The sequence below is a fragment of the Rousettus aegyptiacus genome, unplaced genomic scaffold (genome assembly GCF_014176215.1).
Source record: "Rousettus aegyptiacus isolate mRouAeg1 unplaced genomic scaffold, mRouAeg1.p scaffold_m13_p_2, whole genome shotgun sequence".
NCBI classification, from domain to species: Eukaryota; Metazoa; Chordata; class Mammalia; order Chiroptera; family Pteropodidae; genus Rousettus; species Rousettus aegyptiacus.
In genome coordinates, this window is record NW_023416295.1 from 159911234 (window position 1) to 159939116 (window position 27883).

The 27883-nt window shown below is 35.0% G+C and overlaps 1 protein-coding gene and 1 pseudogene across 7 annotated transcripts; one reads left to right on the top strand and one right to left on the bottom strand.

The window, feature by feature from the left end:
* Window positions 1-1938: 1938 nt before the first annotated feature.
* TMPO (thymopoietin) lies at window positions 1939-27639 on the top strand. Of its 7 annotated transcripts, XM_016158224.2 has the most exons (10): window positions 2075-2501; window positions 8809-8935; window positions 10627-10785; window positions 11724-11816; window positions 15904-16001; window positions 22477-22599; window positions 22699-22794; window positions 23170-23280; window positions 24280-24368; window positions 25425-27639. In XM_016158224.2, exons 1-10 carry the CDS (start codon window positions 2223-2225, stop codon window positions 25705-25707), a joined length of 1458 nt encoding a protein of 485 aa, XP_016013710.2. In that variant the 5' UTR covers window positions 2075-2222; the 3' UTR covers window positions 25708-27639. The 7 variants fall into 7 exon arrangements, with proteins under 7 accessions (XP_016013716.1, XP_016013711.2, XP_016013709.2 ...); XM_016158225.2 differs by lacking the exon at window positions 11724-11816 and having other exon boundaries at window positions 1981-2501; XM_016158226.2 differs by lacking the exon at window positions 22699-22794.
* LOC118614815 lies at window positions 18811-18929 on the bottom strand (annotated as a pseudogene).
* Window positions 27640-27883: the final 244 nt, after the last annotated feature.

The window sequence follows — 27883 nt, forward strand, 5'->3', positions numbered from 1 at the left end:
CGTCTTTGGTGGTTCTGTGACTCCTGCATTGTACTCTACTCACATCAAATTAAGATAGAAGAATATTATCTTCAAGTGTCAGTTGAAGCCACCTGATCTAAGGATCCACTTCAGGGACCTAGTTGCCCAGGTATCCTCAGACTATAGGGCAGCTGTCAGAGCCTGGAGACCCTTCCAGATCAAATCTAGCCCTGGTAACTCTAACCCTTTTCAGTTAAAAACTATTAGTACAGTTAAGCCAGAGCCAAACTCTTCAACTATCAAGGCCATGATTTAATAGGATAACTTGCAGAGATTAAACTCAGGACTTTGTTGCTCTGCCCATTTTAATTTTAGACTATTTGGAAGAAATAACTGAACTGTGGCACACTGCAGATTGGGACCATCTCGAATGCATTAATTACATTTATAGGGGTTACTACTCACTGCAAAATCATGGTCCTTTGCCAGTCAGCTCAGTTCCTCCTCTGAAGATAAATATACTTTCCTATGTGTTCAGCTAAGCTGGGGGTTGGGAGTGGATGGGATGGAGATGAAGTAACTTTTAAGACATCCTGAAAATCCATGAAACAACTTGTTAATTAAAATACAATTTGTAATTTGTATTATGGAGCTTAATACTATTGCTTAAATATATATAAATGCTAAGAGTTCTAGAAAAGAATATACAAAATTGCCTTTAGGAAAACATTACATCATTAAAAGAAGTATGTTTCCTCAATCTGAACAAAATAAAATAGTTTAATTCTTAGGAAACGTTTTTAATAATGGTGTTTAAGTTTTCTTGAACTTAACCATGCAGAAATCACATAAATATTTGAAAAATTATTTGAGGCAGCTTATAAAGTTTAGTGTGGTTAGAAATTAAGACATCCTAAGTCTAAGGTTGGCTTCTTTCCTTTCTTAGAAGAAACAAATATAAATTAGTAAGAAATATGAATGTATTGTCATCAGTCGTGTTTGTTTTCAGGAAGACAGTTTACGTAGCAAATTTCTGAAACCCTACCAGCTTTTAATTTGAGTCAGTAATATGGGTTTGATAAGAGTTCCTGGCCTAATTATGTCACTAGGCTCTCTGTATGATTAATACCTAGTATGTACCTATCTCAGTTATCTTAAGTTGCCCATCTGACATTCTTAAATGTTTCCTTTCATTCTGTTGTATTATTAAACATTAGATTTGATTAAGTTATGGTAAGATACTTACAGGTGGAGGGAGCTAACCCAGAGACAGCTCTGAACAAAAACGCAGCCGAGCTCCAACTAACTATTCAAATAAAATAATTTAGAAATCCCCCAACCCTTAAGGTAAAAAGTAAATGGAACATTTGACAGTACAATTTTGTCACAAATTCAATGGCAGTTTAAAGTGTCCAGTAGTCGAGGTCTGGCTTTTGCTGAATTTCGGAAACAAAAGGAGCGTTCGCAAGCGAGATGGGGATTTAACTGCCAACAGTCCTCCTCCCTCCCCGGTAAGTAAATCAAATCTAGGAAGATAAGCTCCTCCAAACACGCCTCGCTTCTCTGCTTTTCTTTCAGGGCTGTTATTAGGGAAGGAAAGGCTGTAGCTATTCTTCGGCGGATCAGTGTTCCAAGATTGATAAAGGCCCAGCCCGGATCCTCGCAGCTGGCGTGCAACACGCCCGGTCCGCAGGCGACCGACCCCGGGGAGGAAGGTTTCACCTCTTGGAGGGGAGGGAGAGGAAACGGCGCACAAAAGCAGTACGACCTGTCCCTTATCAGTGTCTAAGGGGAAGGGTGGAGAAGAGGGAAGCAGACACAGGCCGGGCGCCGGGGCTCCCGCCCGAGCGCCTTTTAAACTGCGTTTCTACACCCTCTCGCAGGGCGCCGCGGCTAATGGAACCCGCGCGAGGCGTCCCGCCAATCGCCGGCGCGCTTCCTGCCGCCGCCCGCCAATGGCGGCGCGCGATCTTGGGGCGTGGGCGAAGCAGGCTGCCCTCCTCGGCTGTAGTGTGTGGGCTGGGGTTGGTGCGAGCTCCTATCTTGGCTGCACTTGGCCCACAGTTCTGCTCGGGGGCTTTTGTGTCCAGCCTTTGCTTTGTGTGTGCGAGTTTTTTCTTCTGTTTTTTTTTTTTTTTGCTCCGCGGTGTTGCTCCCGGGCGGGAGCCAGGAGGCTCGGAGGCGGCAGCGCGGCGCCCCCACCGGGCAAAGAGTGAGCGCACCGGGTGCGAGGGCTGCGGGGAAGAAGAGACGTCGCCGAGATGCCGGAGTTCCTGGAGGACCCCTCGGTCCTGACGAAAGAGAAGTTGAAGAGTGAGTTGGTGGCCAACAATGTGACGCTCCCGGCCGGGGAGCAGCGCAAAGACGTGTACGTGCAGCTCTACCTGCAGCACCTTACGGCGCGCAACCGGCCGCCGCTCGCCGCCGGCGCCAACAGCAAGGGGCCCCCGGACTTCTCCAGCGACGAGGAGCGCGAGCCGACCCCGGTCCTCGGCTCCGGGGCCGCCGCCGCGGGCCGCAGCCGAGCCGCCGTCGGCAGGGTAAGGACTCCCGGCCGGGGCCACAAAGGCGGCCGCTCGGCGGTTGTCGCTCCCCGCGCGCTCGCCGTCCTCCCTCCGTGGCGCCCCCTCGGGCCTCCTCGGCCGCGGGGCTGTCCCCGCGCCTGTCTAGGAGGCTGGCCTCTGGGTCTGCGGACGCTGGGCTTGGGCCCTTCGCCGCGGGCTCGCAGCTGGGGAAGGGGAGGGCGCTGGAGAGGAGAGTCGCGAAGTTGGGGCCGCGAGGCTGGCGTTTCTGCCGCGCGTGTCTGGGAGGTGTGAAGTTGGCGTGCGCGCCGAGGTCGCGCGTGGGTGGCGGGCGCGCGCGGGTCGTTCTGTGTTCTTGACCACCCGCCGCCGGGGGTGGGTGTTCAGCCTGGGACTTCCGTGTCCTTTTCGAAAGCGCTAAGGAGGGGTCAGCCCGAAACTGCTATAGGTTACGTTCGAGCGTTTTCCCGCTTTCTTAACTGAAATGACTAGCAGCAACCGAGTCTCAGAGCGCTCTCTGGAGGGCAATTCGTGCATATTAATTTCTAACCAAAATTTGAAATAAATTCCCGCCTTTTTATGTTTTTGCATCTGGAGGGCTTTTTGAACCGTTTTTCTTGTTTGTGTTACTCTTACAGCAACAGGCCATCATTTGACGGGGCAGCATTACTCTAAATTAAAATGAGCATTTAAAAATACATCATTAAGTGGTTATCATAGACGCTCGAATACTTGAAAAATTCTAGTTACTAAGAACTTAGGTTTTTGGATTTTTTTTTTCTTTTTGGTAAATTTTTCATGAGGAAAAGAGACTTCCGAATTAAGAGAAATGTTTGTTTCCTGACATTCTGATATGTCAGTACCGCAGTTTGAACCACGATCTCGGGTAAATTTCAGATTGGCTCCAGCAAATGGATATTTTTTTTAGACCAGTTTGTTTTTTGTTCTTTGGGTTTCTGTATGCTATTTTGTTATGAAACTGCCTAGTTACCAGACTTCAAATACTAACAATATAGTTAAAAGTAGTGATTAGTGTAATGTATAATGGTTTGTAAAATATCGGATGTGGAGGTAGGAATTATTGCTAGTGATTACTAACTAGTAGACCTCAAAAACAAAAGTACAGCTTATTTAAAAGTTATGTTGTTTAACTTTAGTTTTTACAAATCTATCCGATGTGCTTTCTGGACTACCCCATGGAAATGAAAGAAAAAATATAGTACATACACATAAGTTAATTAAATCTTACCCTGGCCTTTAGAGAATTGAAAATCTTAGGTCTTAAGTAGGTACCTAGCACATACTAGTGTCAAATAAATATTTATTCAATAAGTAAAAGGCCATCATCGCATGTTATTGTTTCTGATGTCATGTATTTGTGGATTTGAAGAAACCTAATTAACTCTCATGTTGAGTTTACTTTTGAAGTAAAGCATATCCCTTATCTGTTTTTTTCCCAACCTCTCTGAAAAAGAAAGTAATACTCAAACTATTATAGTAAAGATTTGGTTAAAAATGAAATATATTTCATTTAAATTGGCAACTTAAAAAAAACAAACAAACAGGTCTTCCTTAGAACCCTATATTTGTCTTCTGCGCAAATGAATTATTCTTGAGCCGTAAAAGTATTTGGTTGTATTTATATAATAGGATTATTAATTCTTACATGTTGATTAGTTTTCCATAGAAACAGTTATCTTGGTTTTGATGTTTTTCTGCAGCAACTTTTTAAGAGAGAGTGTCTCCCAACCTACCCTTTGTTCTTTGGATTTCAAGAAAGCCTGAGTGTAAACATTTTTAATTCTGTTCAGTTATCCAATGTTTTTTCATTTCTACCATTGTACTCTTAACTATTGGAGATGGATTTCTGCAGACCCCGCCCAGCACCATAATAATTAAATGGATTTTTTGTATGATAACTGATTGATCATATTTGTTACTTAGTCATCATATCAACTAATCTCATGTTGTCCAGGTTGGTCAGCACTATGCAAATAAGCTCTGGGTGAAAGGAATTAACATTTTAAGAGAACCTACTATGTCCAGTGGCATGTTAAGCCCTTTATAGCTCATTTAACATTTTGATACATATACAGAAAAACTATTTCATTGCCATAGATGTGAGTCTTTCAACTTTCAGTATTTAAAACTCAAAAACGTATGCCCTTGGGTAGGCTCAGTGGTGTCAACACCTTGAAAAAGTTAATAGTGGTAAGTTGGTCAGTAGCATCACTTTCTGTTTAAAATACATTATGTGAAAGTTCTAATCTAACAATCTGATAGATCTTTTATCAAGCATAGGAAAATATCTTGAATTTACAGGAAAAGAGCCTTAGGTTGTTTATAATAAGGTTCTCTGGAACACTTCTTTTATGTATATATTTTATGTTCTTGTCATTGTTAGCCCCATATATAATAATAATATAGACTCACATTTCTTAAAGAATATTTGTAATCTAAGAGAAAGCCAAATTGTTTTAAATTTGAAGATAAGGCAGATTGTTTTAGGTGGTGAATTTTTGACATTTTAAAACAAATCAAGCATTAATGTGGGTTTGGCTAAAGGCGTAGTATTTACCTTCTATTTAAACATGGGTTTATGAGGATTTTTTTTACACTTTTTTTTTTTTTTTTTTTTTAGGCAAGGCAACCCTTGGTTGACCTCTTCCGCTTACAATCTCTTATTTATTTTTTATTATCATTTTTTACATCTATAGCACCTGGTCTTCCTAGATGGTCTCCCATCCAAATACTAACCAGGCCTGACCCTGCTTAGCTTCTGAGATCAGACAGAATTGGGCTTGTTCAGGGTGGCATGGCGTAGACGAGGATATTTTTAATTAGAGGTGAAATTGTTCCATTTCAGTCATTGTCATGGTCTCTTAGATTCGTCTGGTGTAATATGACCAATGTTTTGCATATCCAAAATTTGGTTTTGGTTTTTATTTTTCTTATTTCTAAGCTTTTTGTTTTCTGCATCTTCATGTTTTTAGGTGTTGAGATTATCTGAATTGTCGACACAAAAATAAACATTTACAAAATTGGCAACCTGCCTTTTCCTTCTAAGGTGCCAAGCAGCGTAGCTATTTGGAATCCGGTGGACCATAACATTTTTGAATGGTCTGATCTGGTGGGTTATGAATTCTTAACAGGAAATATTTAAAGACATGGAACTAAACAAAAAAAGTATATTAAAAACGGCAAATGTTAATTAAATCATAAATTGGCCGTCGTACTCCACAGTAAAGTGTTAAGTGTACAGGCTGAATGAGGATCGTAGATTCAAGTTTCAGGTCTGCCACTTATGGACCTTGAAAAATGAACAGTGTCTATCAGATGCTCAGTTTTCGTCTGAAATAGGAATAATCTAATACCTACTTAATTAGATTGAGGATGACAATAGGTTGCATTTGTGTCTAGTTTTTTCTTTTTATTCAATGCCGAAACAGTACAGTGTTAACTGTAATACAGTCTTCAGAATTGGGTGAGGTAAGTTTGTGAAAGTGATGTGTACATAAAGTCTATTCAAATGTTACTATATAGCATAGTATACACATTACCTGAGTTAGCTGTGCAGTTTTTGACTTCAGTTTTCTCTCGTAAAATAGAGATACTAGTATCTTAAAGGATTTTTAGAATTCATTAAGACACATAAGACACTTAGAATACCACTTGGTACATAATAAGTACTCGCCAGAATCTATTTTATAACAACAGTAATCGTTATACTTCAACATCTTTGATGCTAATGGTAGAGATTAAAATATAAGAGTAGCACATAGGTGACATCCTACAACCGTTGGATTTTAAAGTCGAAAAAGATATTAGATCATCTCGTAGTTGCGAATAAACTGGAGAACAGTACCTGGCACATAGTAGGTACCGAGCATTTTTGACTGAAACTTAGAGGTCACATGATTTACTTAAAGGAACAAAGCATTCTAGAGGCAGAAATCTGTACAACTAATGATTCCCTCACTGAAATTGCTGACTTGATAATTATTTATACCACCCTGTCTCTTAATTTTTATTCTTATTGTATTTTGTATTTCATAAAATGGCATTACTTTTCTGGAACTTTTCTCCCTATAAATTAATCATAAAAATCAAGTAGCTTGTTATGAACTTCTGCTGTATTTGACTTAGCTTGTTAGAATTTATCGACCTCATAAAATTTCTTTGTACAACTGTAGTTTTTCATTATGTTTTAGGAAAATATAAGGGAGTTGGTTTTCTGCTTCGATTTGATAAGCCCTATTTCCTAATAAGAAATGAATTTTAAAAAATAAGTAATCTTTTCCTCTTCAGATGTTGCTTTTATTCATTCATTCATTCATTCATTCATTCAACAGAACATCAGGTGCCTGTTCCTGTGTCATGTATTCTTTATTTTAGATGCTTGGGATACAAGTAATGAGTACAACAAAGGCTCCTGCTTTCTGCGACCTCCTTTAACACCACATCCAAAATTAAACTTTACACATTAAAATACAGAATCTCAGGCCTAAGATTAGGACTCAGAATGGAGTAAGATGTAAAATGGAGGTAACTTTTCAAAAGTTTTGAGGTTTTGATAACATCAGACTTAGGGACTATTGCTCAAGGAGTTCACCATCTAGAGGAAATAAAGCATTTATACACATAACTAAAACAAGGTAGGTTGAATGTGGTGAGTGCCAAAGAGAGAGATTTCTTGAAAACCTCAGGCTGTTGCAAGAAGTTGAAATTCCTGGATGTTTGTTGATAGTAGAATTTGAACATTCTTATGGTGGGAGGGATAGTCTACAAGTAATCTGTATCTGATTGATTTTCTTTTATTTAAAGTATTTGTTATACAGCAGGTTTTTTTTCTCCAACCTGTTCCTAAGCTTTGGAAAATTCACGTAGGTCACTAACATGAGATTAAGTCTGTTTGATTTAAAAATGTCTTTTCTCTAAAGAATTCAAGTCTTTGGTATATTGAACCCTTAGACTCTAGGCAACTATTTTGATATCACTGCGTGGGTTCCTTCAGTATTTGAGCCTGATAATCCTAGGTTACTGCAATATTTATGTTAAAGCCTTCTGAAAGTACCCTAACTTTTCACAGTTGTGTTTTTTATTAAAGATGTCTCTTAAATTAACATTGTTCTTATTAGTAGCTATCCTTAAAAAATACTTTCTCATAATCTTGTCTTATAAAGTATTTCAAATGTTATTTGGTTAAAGAACAATTCTAATCCATGGCCAAATAATGCTTGATTTTCCTCCTCAGCATCATTAGAAAGTAAGCAGCCCCTATACTTTTATTTTTGCCATTTTTGCATAAAATTTTTGGTATTGGCTCTTCTGACTTAAATAGTAATTTGGACCTAAATTGACTTTGATATTTGTGGCCATTATTTAAGGAGCCACTTATGTGTGGTGCTCTGATACCTTCTGAGATTATGGAGGCATTTGTAGGGCTATTTGCCACAACTCTTAAAAGTTACCCATACGTTTGCTCTCTTCTTCTGTTTAATTTTGGAAGTTTGTGTACTTTTTCCAGGAGATACTGCCATTGCTTTTATTATAGTCTATTGTTAAAATTGTAACATCTTACGGCACCTAATTTATAAATTTAGCTTCATCATAGGTATGTAGGTATAAGGTTCAGTACTATCCCCAGTTTCAGGCATCTACTGAGGGTTTTGGAATACATCCCCCTCAGATAAGGGGGACACTGTATTCTTAATGAGGTGGTCATATAGAACTAAGTGTGGCAACAAAGCAGTGTGAGAGATGATATGCCTGACTTCCTTCATGGGTCAAAAACTGGCTGTTAAAGTCACTGTATTACAAGAAGAATATTCATGTGGGCTTAAATTCCAATATGCTTGTTTAAAGGAAATCATTTTTATACATAACTATAAGCCTTATACTTTATACATAAGTATAAGCGTTTATGATACACTCTTAACTTAAACTCCTAGGTTTGTTTAAATTTTTAAATATCCGCAAAAGAGGCCAGTAGTAAAATGTATTTACAGTTACCTGGATGAAAATATTTAAATCCAGTCTTCTTGCTTATTTGAATTTTTTATGCCATCATCACCTCTTTCGATAAGTTAACCAAAACTATTTTAACAGTAATGTCTTTAAAATTTTAGTCAATTGCTTGGTTATTGGGTTCGTATAATAACCAAACTTAGAAAATATCTTCAAACAATGAGTTTTACTTTAATCAAATTCCTGAGGCTCGTTATAGCTATAAATTAACTTAAAGGTTAATTTCCATGTTTAACGTACAGTAAAATGAACATTTTTTTTTATTCATGTGGAAATGATAACTGGACTTTGTTTACAGAAAGCCACAAAGAAAACCGATAAACCCAGACTAGAAGATAAAGATGATCTAGATGTAACAGAGCTCACTAATGAAGATCTTTTGGATCAGCTTGTGAAATATGGAGTGAATCCTGGTCCGATTGTGGGTACGTTGATAAATTTCAAATGTCTTTCCTATGAAGCAGTACCCTCTTGTCTAGCAGCTATGTTTGGGTTCTAAGGGCCAGTCTCATTAATCATTTATATGACGATGACATATGTTTCCTTAACTATAAATGAGGGAACTAAAATGAAGGACTTGACTAGATAATTACCTAGATTATCTGTTGTCGAGATTGTTTCATATGGTGTGCATGTCACACTACTTGGTGAGACAATCATGGGTCTTATCTGTCAGTTGAGGAAAATCTGAGGTAATATGGCTGGCCAAATTCATTTAAATCAGTAAATTAGTGGCAGGCTTGTTTCTATAACTAAAGTTACTCAGTTTTCAGCATAGTACCCATTTTCCGTTATTAAAAGTACCTTTTTAAAATGAAATCTTACCATTTGCAACAATATGGATGGTCCTAGAGGTTATTACACTGAACGGAATAAGTCAAAGAAAAATAAATACCATGTGATTTCACTTATATGTGAAATCTAAGAAATAAGAACAAACTTATCAAAAACAGACTCACAAATATAGTGCACAATTTGGTGACAGAGGGGAGGAGTGTTGGGGGGCTGGGTTAACCAAAACTATTGAAGTACAAATTAGTAGTTGATAGTTGGTCACAGGCAGCACAGGCAGAGGGAATGCAGTTAGCATTAATATGTTGGCTAGGTGGACTGCCAGGGGAGGGAGGGAGCAATTGGGGGGGATCGTTTTATGAACTATATAGTTGTCTAACCAATGTACTGTATACTTGAAACCAATTTACATAAATAAATTTTTTAAGTACCTGTTTAAAAGTCTTGCTTGTAATTCAAGAATGATACCATGAAGAACAAGCTAAAAAGAGAAACTTGGAACTTAAATACACTCGATTTGCACCATTTGATTACTTTTGGTGATTTCGCAAGGCTGATTGTGCCTTAATTAAGTTTGGGGAGTCTTGGCAGAAAATAACCTCAAGATGAGGAAGGACTATATATATTGATTTTCTAAGTTATATAAATGTTCGAACGCTGGAGAATTAAAGGTTTTTGTCTATAGGTATAGTTGTAAAGGATTTAGAATGTTGTCTTTTGTATTTAACACATTGCCTCTAAATGGATGATAATAAGCCTAGTAATATAATTGCCAGCAGACATTTGATACCATTTTAAAATTATTATCAATATACATTAAATTACATGTTGGTATACCTGCTATTCATTTTTTTCCCCCAGCTATATTCAGGTATAATTGACAAACAAAAGGTGTATATATTTATGATATACAGCTTGTTGTTTTGATATGCATACATTGTGAAATGATCACGCTATTTAATCTGTTAATAAAAATAATTTTACAAAGGCAAGTACCATTATACAGTACTGGAGAACATATACAAAGTCTAGAACTTTTCAAAAATACTCAGTCATACATGATTCTTCAATAGATGGTCTAATTGAGACCTGTATCAATCTACTATGTATTCCATGCTATAAAAGAAACATTGTTGTAATTATGTATTAAAATACCAGAAAAACTCCTTTTTATAAAAGAATTTGTTATATAGTATTTTAAACAAATTTAGAAAGGAAAGTGTGAAAGTAACAATTTAATGTAGCTAAAAAGATAGTATCTGAGCTGCGTCTTAAATAAGAGGATACAAGTACTAATGCACTAACCAATTCTGCCTTAATATAGGAACAACCAGGAAGTTATATGAGAAGAAGCTGTTGAAACTGAGAGAACAAGGAACAGAATCAAGATCTTCGACTCCTTTGCCAACCATTTCTTCTTTAGCAGAAAATACAAGACAGAATGGAAGTAATGACTCTGACAGATACAGTGACAACGAGGAAGGTAAAATTTTAAATGATGTTAATTAAATATATGTGATCTTTTTCAGACTCATGAGATACGGTAAGCATGAAGAAAACATTTGAAATAATGTTACCAAGATATAGGTAGTTTGTGTTCATATTGTTAGAGTAATCCTCTAAGTAATTTGATTTAAATACCTTTTGTTAAGAATTCTAACAAGAAAAATACAAATGTCTAATTTTCTGTCACCTAAAATTATCAAGTACCCTTATAATTTTTCAAAGAGAGTAAAGTATTACAAATAAAGACACATTCCCCCACTTGGCCTTTCCAAGTATCATCTTCATAGAAGCAACCACTATTATTAATTTGATGCTTATCTTTCCAATCCATTTTTTTAATACTTTTTTCATATGCATCTAATACATGGTATTATTTTGCACTTTAAAAGATCTGTATAAATGATATCGTGCTAAACCTTGTCATTTCTCTTTACTCTTATATTGAAATCTCATTGGTTTATCGTATGTATGTTTTATTCCTTACAGTTAACATATATCAGTACTTACATATGGCATGTTTTCTCTGTTAGGCATTTACATTTACAGTTTTTGCTAGATGATCTTATTTCAAGGCATCTTTATAGCAAATATTTTGACATTTTTAGTTGACTGTTTTTAAGAAATTAGACCATGATATTTAAATATTTTTTAAAATTTATTTTAAGAAAAAGGTTGATATTTATAAATGTTTAATTCATATGAAGCGTTTATTAATTTCGTGATTATTTAAGTTGAACCAAATTGCTTATATTTCCATAAGCATTGCCTGCCAGGCATAGTCTGTCATATTGGATGTTCAGAATATGAAATATAGAGTCTTTTCCTTCAACAGCACTATGTTAGCAAGGAGGCAAAGAATAAAATTAGCTTAAACACAGGTAATGCTTAAACTTCCTGCCTCTTTTGCCTCTACAGGAAAGAAGAAAGAACACAAGAAAGTGAAGTCCACTAGGGATTTTGTTCCTTTTTCTGAACTTCCAACTCCTCCCTCTGGTGGATTTTTTCAGGGTATTTCTTTTCCTGAAATCTCCCCCCGTCCTCCTTTGGGCAGGACTGAACTACAGGCAGCTAAAAAAGTACATGCTTCTAAGGGAGACCCACTTAGGGAACCTCTTATTGCCACAACCTTGCCTAGTGGGCAGCAGATGCAGAAGTTAGCCTCTGGAGAGAATTTGTTTATTTCCTCCAAGTCTAGCCATGATAGATGTTTAGAGAAAAGTTCTTCGACATCTTCTCAGCATGAACTCGCTGCCATGTTGGTCTCTGCTGCAGCTTCTCCTTCACTGATTAAAGAAACCACCACTACTTGTTATAAAGACATAGTAAAAAATATTTACCGTGGCGAGAAAAGTGGAATTCAACCATTGTGTACTCAGAGGTCCCATGGTTCAGATCAGTCAGTTCTCTTCAGTGAAAAGAAAACACTAGAAGAGTCTGAGAGGTCACAAATTTCTCCATCACTTGCTCAGGCAATCAGAGATTATGTCAATTCTCTGCTGGTCCAGGGTGGGGTAGGTAGTTTGCCTGGGACTTCTAACTCCACACCCCCACTGGATATAGAAAATATATGGAAGAGAATTGATCGATCTAATTTTCAAGAAGCTGAAACCCTGTCTCCTCCACGAAAAGTCCCTAGACTCAGTAAAAAGTCAGTGGAGGAAAAGGATTCAGGTTCCTCGGTGGCATTTCAAAATATACATGGATCTGAACTGATGTCTTCTTTTGCCAAAACTGTTATCTCTCACTCACTTGCTACTTTAGGCATAGAAATGTCTAAGCAGTCACAGCATGATAAAATAGATGCCCCAGAACAATCTTTTCCTTTCCACGAATCTATGTTAAAAGTAATTGAAGAGGAGTGGCAGCAAATTGACAGGCAACTGCCTTCATTGGCATGCAAGTATCCAGTTTCTTCCAGAGAGGCAACACAGATATTATCAGTTCCAAAAGTAGATGATGCAATTCTGGGATTTATTTCCGAAGCCACTACCCCATCAGGTATTCAGGCAGCTTCCACCGATAAACAGTTGGACTTAGCGCTTAGTAGAGCATATGAAGCTGCAGCATCAACTTTGCAAATTGCAACCCATACTGCCTTTGTAGTTCGGGCTATGCAGGCAGACATTAGTCAAGCTGCACAAATTCTTAGCTCAGATCCTAGTCATATGCACCAGGCACTTGGGATTCTGAGCAAGACATATGATGCAGCCTCATTTCTCTGTGAAGCTGCATTTGATGAAGTAAAGATGGCTGCCCATATCATGGGATCTTCCACTTTAGGTCGCCGTTATCTCTGGCTGAAGGATTGCAGAATTAATCCAGCTACTAAGAATAAGCTGGCTGTTGTTCCCTTTAAAGGTGGAACATTATTTGGAGGAGAAGTAGACAATGTAGTTAAAAAGCGTGGAAATAAACACTAATGAAGTTAGAAAGAGGGACATCTTCCTTAATTCCAATATGGGGAAATTAGCAGATTTTCTAGGAATTTCAAGTACTTTTTCTCCAGAATTTTCTTTTAAGGTTGTCTTAGCCTCCAGGTGGGGCTTCTACCTATCAAATTACAGTTTTAAAGTAATTACCTATATAGCACTACCCCCTTTTTTGAAGTTGCACTGATAGAAAGCCTGAAACAAACAATTTTTATCTCAAATAGTTCACTCTTTCCTATTTTACATAAGATTTTACAACTCTTCAAAACTAAGAAAATCTCGTTAACTAGAATATAAGTAGGGTCTTCACAGGTCTACATATCTTTATACTCTCTAGAACTTGTCTACCCTTTTATTTTCTCACTTCTGTTTGTTTTTTACTTATGTCTACAGTATCATTCATAATATTCCAGATCATTGCATTCAAAGTGCCACTCTATAAACTGTTACTGATCCACAGATAAGCATGCACCAGAACTTGAATCTAGAGATACTTTTTAGATCAATGATGGTTTATTTTTATGGTAAAATTTTGATAGAGATAAAAAGTGCCTCATTTCTTCATGGACTGGTAGAAACAGTTTGTGAACCACACTTTGAGAAATACTACTCTAGACCATAATCGAGGATAGTGCGTTCTCACCATCACTAACTAGGTGGCCAGATGACCTAGACGCTAGAAGGATGGGTTGTTTTTTTTAAGTAATGCTTTCAAAGTATGTTGTAGTTCATAGGCTTAATCTAAATTCTAAAAGCAAATTTAAGTTAGTTTGTTTTTAAAAAGTCATAAATCATACTATATCCCAGTGTCTGTGTGTCTATATGAAACAGTTTTCATTTCTATGATTGTAAGATGAGCAAGTCTAACTGTAGAGGCGTTTTATAATTGAATTTATTTGTATTTTTATGGAAGTAGTATTAAGTATAAGCAAAATATGGTCCTTTGGGTACTTCTAGCTATTTCCTTAGACTATACATGTCCATCTTTGCAGCTTTCTGGGAGTAAATTTATTTGTTATTTGTCTTGTGAAATGTACATGTATACATGTACCTACTAAGTGCTATGTGATTTTAAAATGTATTACTGTAGAATGCTTCTGCAAATTCAATAAAGTTGTTAAATTCGAAGTTCTGTGTGGTCTCCAGAAACATGTTGTATGTGTGTTTTATTCTTAGGAGTTGCAACGAGTTAGATATTTATGAACATTCCTTTATCATTTCATCATTGAAACTCACTTGACATTCCAGTGGTATAGTTGAAATACTGTAAATATTATTGTTTTATTCTGTTTGAAGGCCATGTTTTTGTTGGCTGTTAGAATTTTAAAATTTGTAAGAGGAATTAATCTGTAACCAGATACTTTGAATACATTTCTGCTCAACTACCATTGGGTTCTTTACTTTGAATGCTTTCTAATTTTTAGAATTTGAGGTAACAAAGCTTAAAATTACGTGATGCTAAGAATTGTCCCAAACATAGACTTATTGATAAATCTATTAATGGGAGTATTGGGGAGTGGGGGTGGATTTGATACCTTAATCCTAAATAAAGATTGAAACCATTTGAACTATCATGGCAAAAATCACTATTCAGTTTTTGGATATTTGCAAGTAGACTCTGGACTGACTAGTACTGGAGTAGGTAGTTAGCAAAAAACACTTGACTATCTAGACTACTTCTTAATAGAACTACATTGAGTTCATACAAAACTAACCTTTGGTTTAAGAATTGGCTATTTCTTTTTCCAGTTAGAAAGTAATATAAAGTTTTTGGTAGCAAGTTTCAGAAGTAACTGACATTAATTTTCCTATATGATAATAAATGGCCACAAAAATGGGGAAGTTAACTAAAATTTATAGCAGTTTTTTAATAAATCCAGCTCTTCTAATGGTGATGAAATCAAGACTAAGGGAATGGAAAATGAAGGCTTTAAAAAGATACATATGTTTGAGTTGTTAGGTTAATAACCATCATGGTGATAAGCTAAGTAACATAGATGCACTAGCTTCTCTTCAAAGAAATGTTATTTGTATTATGGGGACGAGGAGAAGTGGCTTGTGACTGGTTGTACTTTTCGACCAACAAGATTCCTACTTACCTCAACTGTACCCAGGTATTTTATAATCACATCAAAAAATGGGAAGAGAGACTTAGACTGCACTTACATATTAACATCATTGCACTTATTGTTCTTAGATGCTTGGTATCTTAGTTTTTTTTTTTTCCCCCATAAAATTCCTTAGTATTTTGCTTTCCATATTCCAAATTTTAATTTAATAACTAATCTTTATACTGTATGGACAAAAGAATGGTAACTGTATTTTAATGTTCTTTTCTCACATCTGAATTGTTTTTAGTGAAAAGCCTCCATGGGAGCACTTTCATTTCAGGCTATTAGTCCCAGAAAAAGGCAAGGAGGAGAAATAGGAAGAAGTAGCAATCAGATTAAAGAGTAGGGGAGATAAACAGAAGTGGAATGAAATAAGGGTGAGAAAGAAAAATCTTTAGACATTGAAATTAAATAGTTTTGTCTGTTGGTAATAGCAATAGACAAACTTGTTTTACATGTTTATGTGCCTAAAACCAGCAGTCCCAACTAATCTTAAGATAATTGTAATTTATTGTGTCTTTCAAAGAGTAATGGTTTTTCCGATGTTATTTCCAGACTCTAAAATAGAGCTCAAGCTTGAGAAGAGAGAACCACTAAAGGGCAGAGCAAAGACTCCAGTAACACTGAAGCAAAGAAGAGTTGAGCACAATCAGGTATCTTCAGTTTTATGATCACTGTATTCAGGTACAATAAGTCGGGAAAAAACACAGATTCGCCTGTGTCCTACACTTTGGTTAATAGTTGACACGCAGATTCCAGCGCATTCAGTAGTGTTCATTCCATTGTTCAGTAAGTGGGAACAGACATGTAAACTTTGTTTTTTGTTAATAGTCTAGTTTGTGCTTATTGCGAAAAGTGTTTGATAAATGTCTTACTGTGTTTCGATTCTGTGCTAAGCATGGTTCAGAGCCAGTCATGCTGCTTTTTAAGAGTGTTTTTAATTTTGATATCTTTTTTTTTTAATTTTTATTTTTCAATTAGAGTTGATATTCAATATTAGTTTCAGGTGTACAGCATAGTGGTTAGATATTTATATAATTTATGAAGTGACCTGATATAAGTCTAGCACCACCTGGCACCATACATAGTTATTACAATATTATTGACTATATTCCCTATGCTGTACTTTACATCCAGTGATTATTTTGTAACTACCAATTTGTACTTCTTAACTCTTTCACCTTTTTCACCCAGCCCCCACCTCTCCTTGCCTCTGGTAACCATCAGTTTTGTTCTTTGTATCTGTGAGTCCGTTTCTGTTTTATTTGTTCAGTTATTTTGTTCTTTAGATTCCACATGTAAGTGAAATCATACGGAATTTGTATTTCTAAAAAAATGTTTTAGAAGGTGGAAATGCCTAAGCAATTCTGACATATTTCTTTCAGAGGAAGGGGAAGGGTGTTGTATATGTGTCTTAGATTTCTGACTTTGCTTTTACTTGTTCCCATCTTGTCTTCTGTGACTTTTCTCTGGTCCTAAGCTAGTATGGTTTTTTTTCCTTATTCTAGATGAACATTTACCTTTTTTATTGTGGGATAGGCAAGATGCAGTTAATGCAGAAACTAGAAAAATCTGGTGAAGGACACTAAAATAGACAAGCATGGAGAATTTTGGCCCAGAGTATGAAGGCAAGAGGATATAGGACTGGGGTCAGATAACAGGTTAAAACAAGGGAGGAAAGATGGTATTAAAGGTGATTTAAGAAGTAGTTGTGTTGGGGAATCTAAACTGAGGGACAGGATAGTCAAAGGAGAGAATAGATTTAGGAGACAACAGACAGAATTATACAATGGTCTTATACAAAATTTAAAATGTAGAAAAATGGAGAGAAGTTTCATGACCTTCCATTTATAGAACCTGAAGAGTTGTCAGCATTTTGCCAGTTTTATTTCATCTTCATCCATACCCTCCAACTTTTTAAACTCCTTTGGTTTTATTTTGCTTTTTGCCAGAGTACATTAAAGCAATTCTCTGATATATTCCACACATTAAAATATCAGTATTTTGGTATACATCTCTAACAAAGATAGGAGCTGTTTGTATACATACACACACTGCCACTCTCATGCCTAATAAAATGAATAATTTTTCATATCTAATCTGTTCAAGTTCCTCCAATTTCAGAAATGTCTTTTACGATTAAGTTATTCAAATCAGGATCCAAACAAACTCCACGTATTATTTGTTTTGTATTGTTTCCTTTTTATCTTAATTCTGTAGCTATTTCCACTGTAATGCCATTTATTTGGTGAAAAAACCAAGTCAGTTTTCTATTGATTGTCCCACATTCTGGATTTGGTAGATTTTTCTTCAGATGTCATTTAATTTGCTGTTCTATAGCCTGGGAGTTAGATTTATACAAGTAAGGTTATGTAGTAGACCTTTCTGTAATGATGGAAATGTTATGTATCTGCTGTCCATTTTAATAGCCAATAGCCACGTGTGGGCATCAAATTCTTGGAATGTGGCTAATGTGGCTGAGAAACTAAAGTTTTAATTTTATTTAACTTAAATTTAAATTGTCACATGTGGTTAGCAGCTACCATATTGGATAGCACAGATTAGAGGGGTGGTAGATTCAGGCTCAGTTTCTTTGACAGGAATGTTTCATAAATGGTGTCATGGCCTTCCTGTTGCTTGATTCAGCACTTGATATCCTTTTAGTGATGCTAAAATTATATAGTAATAAATTCAAATGTTGAAAGCTTCATCCATTATAAACCTCCACAGTGCCCTTTTATTTAATGATTTTGACAGTCATTTATGATTATTGCCCAGGTCTGTTATTTCATTTGAGGTTGTAAGATGGTGATTTTTCTCATTCTCTCATTACACTGTAACTGGAATTCTTTTATAAAGATTTTTCCTCATCAACTGCTTAGTTACATTGAAATAAAATGCATACAGGAGAGCCAGGATAAATGCTTAATTCTTACCTTTTATTTGCCACTTTTCAAATTAAGGTGCCTTAGTCACTTTGAAAGGTGATCAGTGAAATTTTTTTACTAGTATGGTTTTTATATATTTGATTTATGATCATTTTCAGTCATTTTTTTTATGTTCAAATTGTGTCACCTTTAGCCATTAGGAATTACTGAGTTGGTTCCTATATCCTTTTATCGACTCCCTTTGCCTTTGATAGTTTCTTGTTTTCTGGCACAGTAAGATGACGCGTGTTCATGTGTATATTCTGCCTGTTAACATATCACCCATTTTTCTAAAGAATCCTAATCCTTTTAATAGATAATGGGAAACATCATTTGGAGGCTACCTACAATCTGGTGTTCATTCCTGCTGGGTTGTCGTTGCTTCTAGGCCTTTCAGTATGTAAAGCTAGGAGTACTTACTTACTTACTGATTGATTGATTGATTGATTGATTGATTGATTGCTTTTTAGGTGAGGCAATCCTTGGTTGACCTCACAGATTGCAAGGACCTTGTCAGCTTATTTTTTATTTTTTACGCCTACAGCACCTGGTCTTCCTAGGTGGTCTCCCATCCAGATAGTAACCAGACTCAACTCTGCTTAGGTTCCAAGATCAGATGGGATCGGGCTTGTTCAGAGTAACATAGCCATAAACTAGGAGTATTTATTTTTTAGAGAAAATAAATCATGAATTCATCAAATATATGAGTGCAGACTTCTCTAACTTCTGTGTTATACTTGTGTCTCTTTTCTCTTATGTTGAGTATCTTAAAGTCACTTGGAATAATTTTTTTCTTTTTCTTTCATATTGTTTAATTATTGAGAACATGTATGTGGTTTTATTTAAGCAAAATAGATAAGCGTCAGAAATCTGGCTTCTATTTTTGTTCCTTCCATCCACGGGTAATCATTTTTATTAAGTCTTGTTTTATATTTTGTTTGTTTTTGAAAATGTAAGTAAATGCATATATTTATATATTATCTATGCTCTCCTCAAATAAAAAGCAGCCTACTTTCACATTTCTATCTTTGTTTTTATCTAAACACATCCTGGAGATCACTCCATATCAGAATATAGTATTACCATCTTCCTCATTGTTCCATACCACTGCATGATACTGCATTTTATGGATGTAATATAATTTATTCAGCCACTTTCCTTTTGGTGAATATTTAGATTATTTTTTAGATATATGCTATTTTGAATTATGCAAAGATGAACCAATGAGTAGTCTTCTACATGTGCCATTGAATATTTTAGCCAATTTATCTTTAGGAAATTTAAAAGTGAAATTGCTGGGTGATTTTGCAAGGCGTTACCAAATTCCTCTGCATAATAGTTGAAGCATTTTGCATTGCCCCTCCCCCTCGACCCCCAGCAATGTAAAAGTTCTTAATCTCTTAGGGAGGAATAAGCTGCTGCTTTGAAAAAAAGTTTATAGGAATAACCATACTGGTCATGTTTTACTTAAATTGATAGTTCTTTAAGGTGGCTTTTAATTAACCTGATTATTTCTTTTCGTAACCTAGTTTTGTGTAAATATTTTGTGTATAGCTTATATTTTTCCTCGCTGGGATTTATAGCCTCCTTTAGTAGCCCAGCTTCTGCATTGTCTGTGCCTCAGCTGCCCAGTGTCTTCTGAATAACTTTGTACCTGATAGCTTATTGAAAGGCACCGTGAGAAGGTTTTTGTGTCTTTCCCTTGTTGTCCCATGCTAAATTCTGGACTTGTATAAAACATCTTGCTCAAAATAGATAATGCTGCAATTCTTATTTTGGCCACAGTATGTAATCACGTTAACTACTGATTTTTACATAGCATTGAGTTTCTTGTCAATCAATAATTGGTCTATCTTACGAAGTAGTTATAATGTTGAATTATAATTTTATTATTTTTCACTCGTATTGTTTTAAGGTCAGTTGCTTATAGTAGATTCTGGTAGAGAAAATGTTTTTTTAATCTTCAGAATATCTTTTCCGGTTGTGTGAAGAGTCGTTAGTTATCTGTGAAGATAGTTAATTCTAAATTAGACAATGACAGTCAAGATCTAATAAAATTGGTCGATTGTCCTCAACTAAAGAATTTAATGTGCCAGAATAGAATAAAGGGGAAAATGTCCTTCCCACCTCTGTTCCCAGCTGTTCCTATGGGTAACCAGTGAGTTTCTCATGTTTCCTTCCATAGAAGAAAATAAAAATCGCTAAGTAGAACATGGTTAACCGTAATAGTTGCAATAGATGTTTAATAAAATTTTTGATAAAGACATTACTTCAGTTATATATTTAAAATAAGACATAACAAGGAAAGTTCTGGAATTTGGTAGATAACCAATTTTAAAGGAAAAGGATGTCTTTTCTCCCCCAACTCCCTACCTTTGTGGATGTAAGTAAAGGACTTGGTCTTTATATTGTATCAGTCAGATAACTGATAACTTTATTAGACCTTTCAAGCAATGTAGTTTTTAATTCTTTGAAGAGTTTTAAAAATACTGAGTATACATTGATAATACCAGATAGACTATCAAACTAGAGTATTTTTAAAATACTTAGTTATTTTTATTGCCATTGATCAGTTGATTATTAAAGAGGAAGCAGCGTTGAACGTAGTTTTAAAAAATACTTGACTTTGAGATGCATCATAAGTCAGTTATATTATCTTAAACCAGTTGTTCTCAACCCTGGCTGCATCTTAGAATCTCCTGAGGAGCTTTAAAAATTTAGTATGTCCAGGCCCTTCTAGATTCTGACTTGATGGGTCTAAGGTGGGGTTGGGTGCATTTGATATTTTTTTAAAAGCTCTCCAGATCATACTGTGCCACCAGGATTGAGATGAAAACTATTGTTTCCTTCTATACAAATAACCAGGTATTTATTAAATAAGCATTTATCATATGTGTATGTAATTTGTTCACAGATTGTCTTTTGACTACTATTAAGTTTGCATTCAGTGAATATTTCCTAATTGATAAGAGAAAAAAGAATCCAGAGATTCAGATTGTCAGTCAAAAGGATACTTCAAAATCAGTTCTGTGAGACTATGTCTGTACCTGTGTGGTTCTGGTAGTAATACTGCTAGTCAAATAAGCATACTTATTGGATGACTGCCATTGTCCCAGAATAAGAATAAAATTTATCTGTCTCTAAAATTAATAGATACTGACTTGGATATAAAAACATATGTTATTTAGATAAAATACTAGCTTGAAAGCAAAAGTGACAGTATAAACACTCTCTAGTATAACACTAATCATTGATGGCTGTTTTCCAGTTAAAAGAATTGAAAAGGATCATCTGATAATAGTGGCTTCAGAGTTGAATACTTTGCTACTTGGAATGTAGAATCTTAGGCCCCACCCCAGGGCTACTGCATGAGAATCTGCATTTTAACAAAAGCTCCAGGTGATTGATACACGAATCACAGTTTGAGGAGCACCAATCTAATGATTTTCAAGCTATTATATAGGGACTGCCAACTTATTTTTTAAATGAAGAAAAACTACTCGGTTTTTCAGGGAAAGGTGAGTCTGGGACTGGAAGGTAACCACTGTCTGAGTAGTGAGGAGTGGATAACATTGAGCTTTGGCACAGTGACACTTTAGGCTTGCACATCCATGAAAGGTGACCACCAGGTTTGTGTTGCTGCTCAATTTTAATATCTGTTTCTGAGTTTGACATCTGGGAATTTTTAAGTTCAGATAGCTGTGTATGGATTATAATGTAAACTGATCTATTTAAATAATCCTAACCACATGAAAAGAATAATGTTCAGTCTATTTTAACAATTATAAAATTTGTATTTTATTTTAAAAAGAAATTGATTTGTTGTAGCGAATGATATAAGTCAAAGTTTATGCTCAGCCTGCTTTTTGTTTAGACAGCCAAAGAGTGCAGCTGCAATACCAGAGCCAAACAGCAAACAGCAGTCATAAAAAGAGCCAAGGATAAATTGATGTCCAGGCCACCCCCCTCCTCCATTTTTATCATAATTTGTGAGCTTCTGTAGTTGGACAATTTAGTGTATTTTTATTGTACGTTAAGCTACATGTCGGATCAGTCAATATACATAGAAATATATTGAGGGCACAGCGTTGTTTGCAAATGCTAGCATTTGGAGACTTCGTGGCTTCTCAGTGTGCTAATATAGCCATTAAGGTGTTTGATGTTAGAATATGACTTTTTAATGTGTCAATGCTTAAAATAGAGCTATTCTCAAGCTGGAGTATCTGAGACTGATGAATGGACAAGTGGATCTTCAAAAGGCGGACCTCTACAGGCATTAACTAGGGAATCCACGAGAGGGTCGAGAAGAACTCCGAGGAAAAGGGTGATGCAAGGCTTATTGCTTAGAATTGGGTTTTCAGATTGGTAGGGTTTTAGTGACTATTTTATGTTTATTGTTTTTGTTTTGTTTTCAAACTAACAGGTGGATACTTCAGAGCATTTTCGTATAGATGATGCAATAATTTCAGAGAGTACTCCCATAGCTGAAACTATAATGGCTTCAAGCAACGAAACCTTAGTAAATATGTTTCATAAACTATACAAGTGGTATTCTTTGTAAATTACCCTTTAATTAGAATCGGGGAGGTGGTGAATTTGGCAAATCTCAAAGTTATATATTTTTAAACTCATTTTCCCCATATAATTCTGAATTTTAGGATTTTTCATTGTGCAAGAATCCTAAGTATTCTAAGAATACTTTTTTGCTAAAATATTTAAAGAATGATAAGGCTTCACATGTGAACCACTGCATATGTTCATTTCTGAGTCCTTTTGCCTGAATTTTTATTAAGGGAAAGTATCAAATATTAGAGAAATAAATTATCTTTTTTCTTTTTTCACGTCTTTGTTATGTTTGGATAATTCTGAGTCTGAATAATTTGAATCTTGGCAGGTTGTCAATAGGGTGACTGGAAATTTCAAGCATGCAGCTCCTATTCTGCCAATCACTGAATTCTCAGACATACCCAGAAGAACACCAAAGAAACCATTGACAAGAGCTGAAGTAAATGAATAAAATTTAGATCGATGTTATCATTGATCTTTTAAAGAGGAAATATTTATATTTGTTTTTTGGAGTGGGAGGGAGCTGAGCTTGCTTTATTGGGTGATGTGTGTGGGTGTATGTATATGCATATATTCTTTTAAAGACATACTTTTATAGTGATGAAAAATAACTAATATGACATGCTAATCCTATCCTCTTGCTACTGTGTGCCTCTTAAGTTCCAGTTTTCAAGGGAGTGGCCTTTTTTTGCTGCTTATAACATGTTCTCTTTGTTATGGATGCGAGTTGAAAATGTAACTAGGCTGTATGGGGTGGCTTTACTATTTTTCACGGAAAGGTCAAATAATGGGACTTTAAAATGACTTTGACGCTTCATTTGATTAACTCCTGTATAATTAAGCTTTTAAGTACTAACTGCATGATGCATTATAGTTTTAATCTTAACCAAAGGTTATTTTGATCTGGGCATAAAGGTAAACACAGCAAAACAACAATCAAGTCATTAAAAAACATATATTTTATGTTTTTTAAGTTAGGAAGATTAGATTGACTCTAATTTAAAAATACTAAAATTTATTAAAGATCCATGTTAATTTGATACCTGCTATATTTGATCATTTATCTTTTAACACAGTTCTTAGTGGAAGAAGAAACTGTACTCTTAATGAAAAGCACAGGAAATTCAGTGGGGGAACTTATACTTCCATATTAGCTGCACTCAATTTTTGTTTTTTTTGACTTTTACTTATTTAAGTGTGGCATTTTTTTTTCTCCCGCAGTTATCACATTAACATATCTTTCATTTCGAAGAAATTTGAAGAGAGCTTTGGAAGTGTGTGACTCCTTAGGCGATAATAAATTTAGAAATGGCAGTTACAAAAGCTGGGATAGATTGAAGTGCATTCTGTCCTCTGAAACTTCTATTTAAAATTATATTTTAATTTTTGTACATTTACACTAAATTTTAATTGTGGTTGTTTGTTTGTTTCTTATTAGGTGGGAGAAAAAACAGAAGAAAGAAGACTAGAAAGGGATATTCTTAAAGAAATGTTTCCCTTTGAAGCATCAACACCAACAGGAATCAGGTATTCAGATACATTGAAACAAGTATAGTATGTCTTACTGGACATTTTTATTTATTCACTTATTCCCACTTTATTGAGGTATAATCGATGTATAAAAATTGTGTATTTTTAGGGTATGCAACATGATTAATATACAAATGGGAATTTTAATTTATAATTCTTCATAAAGTTATTATACCTGTGTTCTTAGAATTAAACTTTTTTGGGAGCAGTTTAATTCGTCATATTCTGAAAAATTGAGTCAGTTAGTTTTGTTTGTTTGCTTTTAAATATTAGCTCATTTTTTCCTCTGTGTTTGTACATACAGTGTGTTTGGTATTGATTTGAAACTTTAGGTAAAAATCATCCAAATTCTTACAAATTAGAAACGTTAGCTGTTAACATTTGGGGTACATGTCTCTTCATATTCTCAAATACATAGATAGTTTGGTATTATTTTCTTTTAATTTTTAGTAACTTATTTTAAAAGTGATACATAAACAAGTCAGAATCCCCGATCTGCCTTCTTGACCAGAACGCAAGTCAGTTTCAAAATTAACTTTGTTAAGTTGAAAGATTATAAATATATCATTTACCTACTATTTAATTCTCATTTTTAAATTGAAATGGAAACCTAGTAAGAAGTAAAGCATTGTTTTTCCTGAGAGTTTCTCTTTTGATTGAAAAGACCATTTAGATATCTGTTTAATTGTTTCCTGACTGAAGGAATCACAACCAAACTACCTTATTTCTTTCCTCCTATTGCCACTATTAGCTCTGAAAAGACTTAAAGAAGGCATGTTTAGTGAATATTAACATTTTGCATATTATTTTTTAATAAATTTGCATCTAATTTTTTAAGTGGAAAATGTATTAGAATTTTTAAAAAGGTTACTGGCCTCAATGTTTATATGTGATAACTTTCTACTGTAACCTCAAGGAATGTGTTTGAGACAGGAGTAGTAATGACATTTTATTTTATTTTACTTTTTTTTTTCCTTGACATTTTATATTATTTATTTAAATCATGACTTTATCTAAAATTTATTTTCTTTTTCCTCCTTTCACTCCCCACAGTGCTAGCTGCCGCAGACCAATCAAAGGGGCTGCGGGCCGGCCGTTAGAACTCAGCGATTTCAGGACGGAGGAGACTTTCTCCTCCAGATATATTCCTAAGTATGTTCCGTTGGCAGATGTCAAGTCAGAAAAAACAAAAAAGGGACGCTCCATTCCCATGTGGGTAAAAGTTTTGCTGTTTGTTGTTGTGGTCATTTTTTTGTTTTTGGTCTATCAAGCTATGGAAACCAACCAACGAAATCCATTCTCTAAATTTCTTAATGACTCTAGAAATCACAACTGAATAATATCTCTTTGGCACACTCAGCTTGGTCTCCTATTTTTAATAACTGTATTAAAAAAACATTTGTGTACACTTGTTGACTGAAGAGCTAAAAATAATGTGATTTCACCTCAATAAATGTGTTCCATTGAAAAGCAAACAAGATATATAAATGGACTTCATTTATATGTTTTGGACTTTGGACTAGTAGGAGATCACTTCGTGCCATATCAATCTTTTTTAGCTCTGGAACATTTTTGTAGGCTTTATTTTTTTAATGTGGGCATCTTATTTCATTTTTGAGAAAAAGGTATATTGTTTTTTGTGTATTTTGGGAAACAAGAAGGGCAAAACATGGTAGTCTAATGTGAAGCTACTCATTTAAATACTTTGAATTCTTACAGAAAAGATTTTAAGATTTATTCTCTGCTGAATAAAAACTTTAGAGATACGTGAAACCTGAAATTCGATAAGGGAAAAAGTAATGGGGTTGTACTTTTTTTAATGGCAGCAAAGTTTAATGGTGTTTATGGGGAAAAGTACAGCAATAATCTCTTCTGTAACTTTTATTAATAGTAATGTATTGTCATAGCCCTATTGTACTCACTTTTTAAAAGATTTCTAGTATCATGAATGTCCTATTTCAGTAAGACCCATTAAATACAGTTGATTTTTAGCAGGGATTTTTTAGTGTGACATATTTTAGAGAACTGTTAGCTGGCTTTATGTGTGTTTTTAAAAGCTGTTTAGCTAGCTATAAGGCTATAATTGGAAACATGTATTTTTTATTTACAGTGAAACATTTTGTCAATCCAGTTTGCTACCAAAATATTTTTTAGATAAATAAATGTGTATGTCTGCTTAGAAGTTAGAAACTAAACACTGGTCTTAGGTTCCATTTGGAATTGTTATTGCATTGTCTTCTTTTACCAAAAACAAATTTTGCCAAGTTTTTTTGCCCTCTATTTCCCAACATAATTAAAGTGCAAAAATATTTTTTTTAATTACATATTAAACTTTTTCTTGGATACATGATAGTTAATACATAAGTTTGTAAACTCAATATGAGGTGGGCATTATGATTTTTGCGTACTCTTGAAGTGGTTAACTTTATCTTTGTATTTGATTTATTTTTTTAGCTAAAACTTACCTCATGTATAACTTGATTAAGTAAAATAGTAGGTCATTAAAATTTCAGTAGAATCAAGTAAAACAAAAATTTTATTCATTTGAGTTTCAATTTTACAGTCTTTGACCATAAAGCACACTAAACATGTAAGTTATTTTTAAATATCATCTGAAATAAAAAGATAATTTTAAAAAAGGAAAAAGCTAAAGATGGGTATTTAGACGAGCGCACAATTTTGATTTGAATTAGCCCTATTCTGGTAGTTAGCTTTTAGATACTTTGTAGACCTTTTTCACTTAATTGACAGTTTACCAGAAATGCTTGTAAGCCTGGTCCTACAAGGAAAGTGAAAAACATACTTCTAATTCAGAAGCACTTGCCTTGCCTCTCTGATTAAAGTGTTTTCTTTGAGATGAGCCACAGAGGGGCACAGTTTACTCAGCTTTTCATTGTAAGATAATAGTCTACTTTTACTTTCTTTGTTTTTAAACCTTGTTTCCCATTTTGTTTTCAATCTTTTGTTTATAATTAGAAATTATGAGAAGCTGCATTTAATGTTTAAAAATGTGGAATGATAAATCAGACTTAATATGTATGTAAAATCAATTTTCTAATAGGAAAGGTATGGTCCAAAATAGCAAAATTAGGACCAGGTAAAACATGTAGTCTTTTTTTTTTTTTTCATGTGTACTTGGTCTTTGTCTGTTTCTTATTCCACTAGAATAAATATGTCCTTGATGTAAATGCAAAGCATTTCTTCCTGATTAAACTGTAGATGTAGACTTTACAATATAATTCAACAATAAAAAAGTAATTAACCTCTAGTTTTGTCATTGCAATAAATGCTTTGTAGATAGCACAAACTATGAAATTTCTTGATAACATTTCTTATGTAATATTTAATCATTTTAGGTCCTTGTTTATTCATAGATAAACAACGTATAGCCATTATACTTGTAGAACGACATAGGGAAACTCACAGAGGCTCTTCTCTCATGCCGTACAAAATGGTTAACTACCTTTCAGTCCGTTCCTCCCCTTCCTTCCCCTCCCTGCCCCCCAGTTTTA

Excerpts from the sequence above, each read along its gene's own strand:
- TMPO (XM_016158223.2), top strand. The coding sequence starts at position 2,223 with ATGCCGGAGTTCCTGGAGGACCCCTCGGTCCTGACGAAAGAGAAGTTG. Across the intron at positions 2,502-8,808 it reads GCCGAGCCGCCGTCGGCAGG|AAAGCCACAAAGAAAACCGA; the intron begins GTAAGGACTCCC and ends CTTTGTTTACAG. Across the intron at positions 10,786-11,723 it reads ATACAGTGACAACGAGGAAG|GAAAGAAGAAAGAACACAAG; the intron begins GTAAAATTTTAA and ends TTGCCTCTACAG.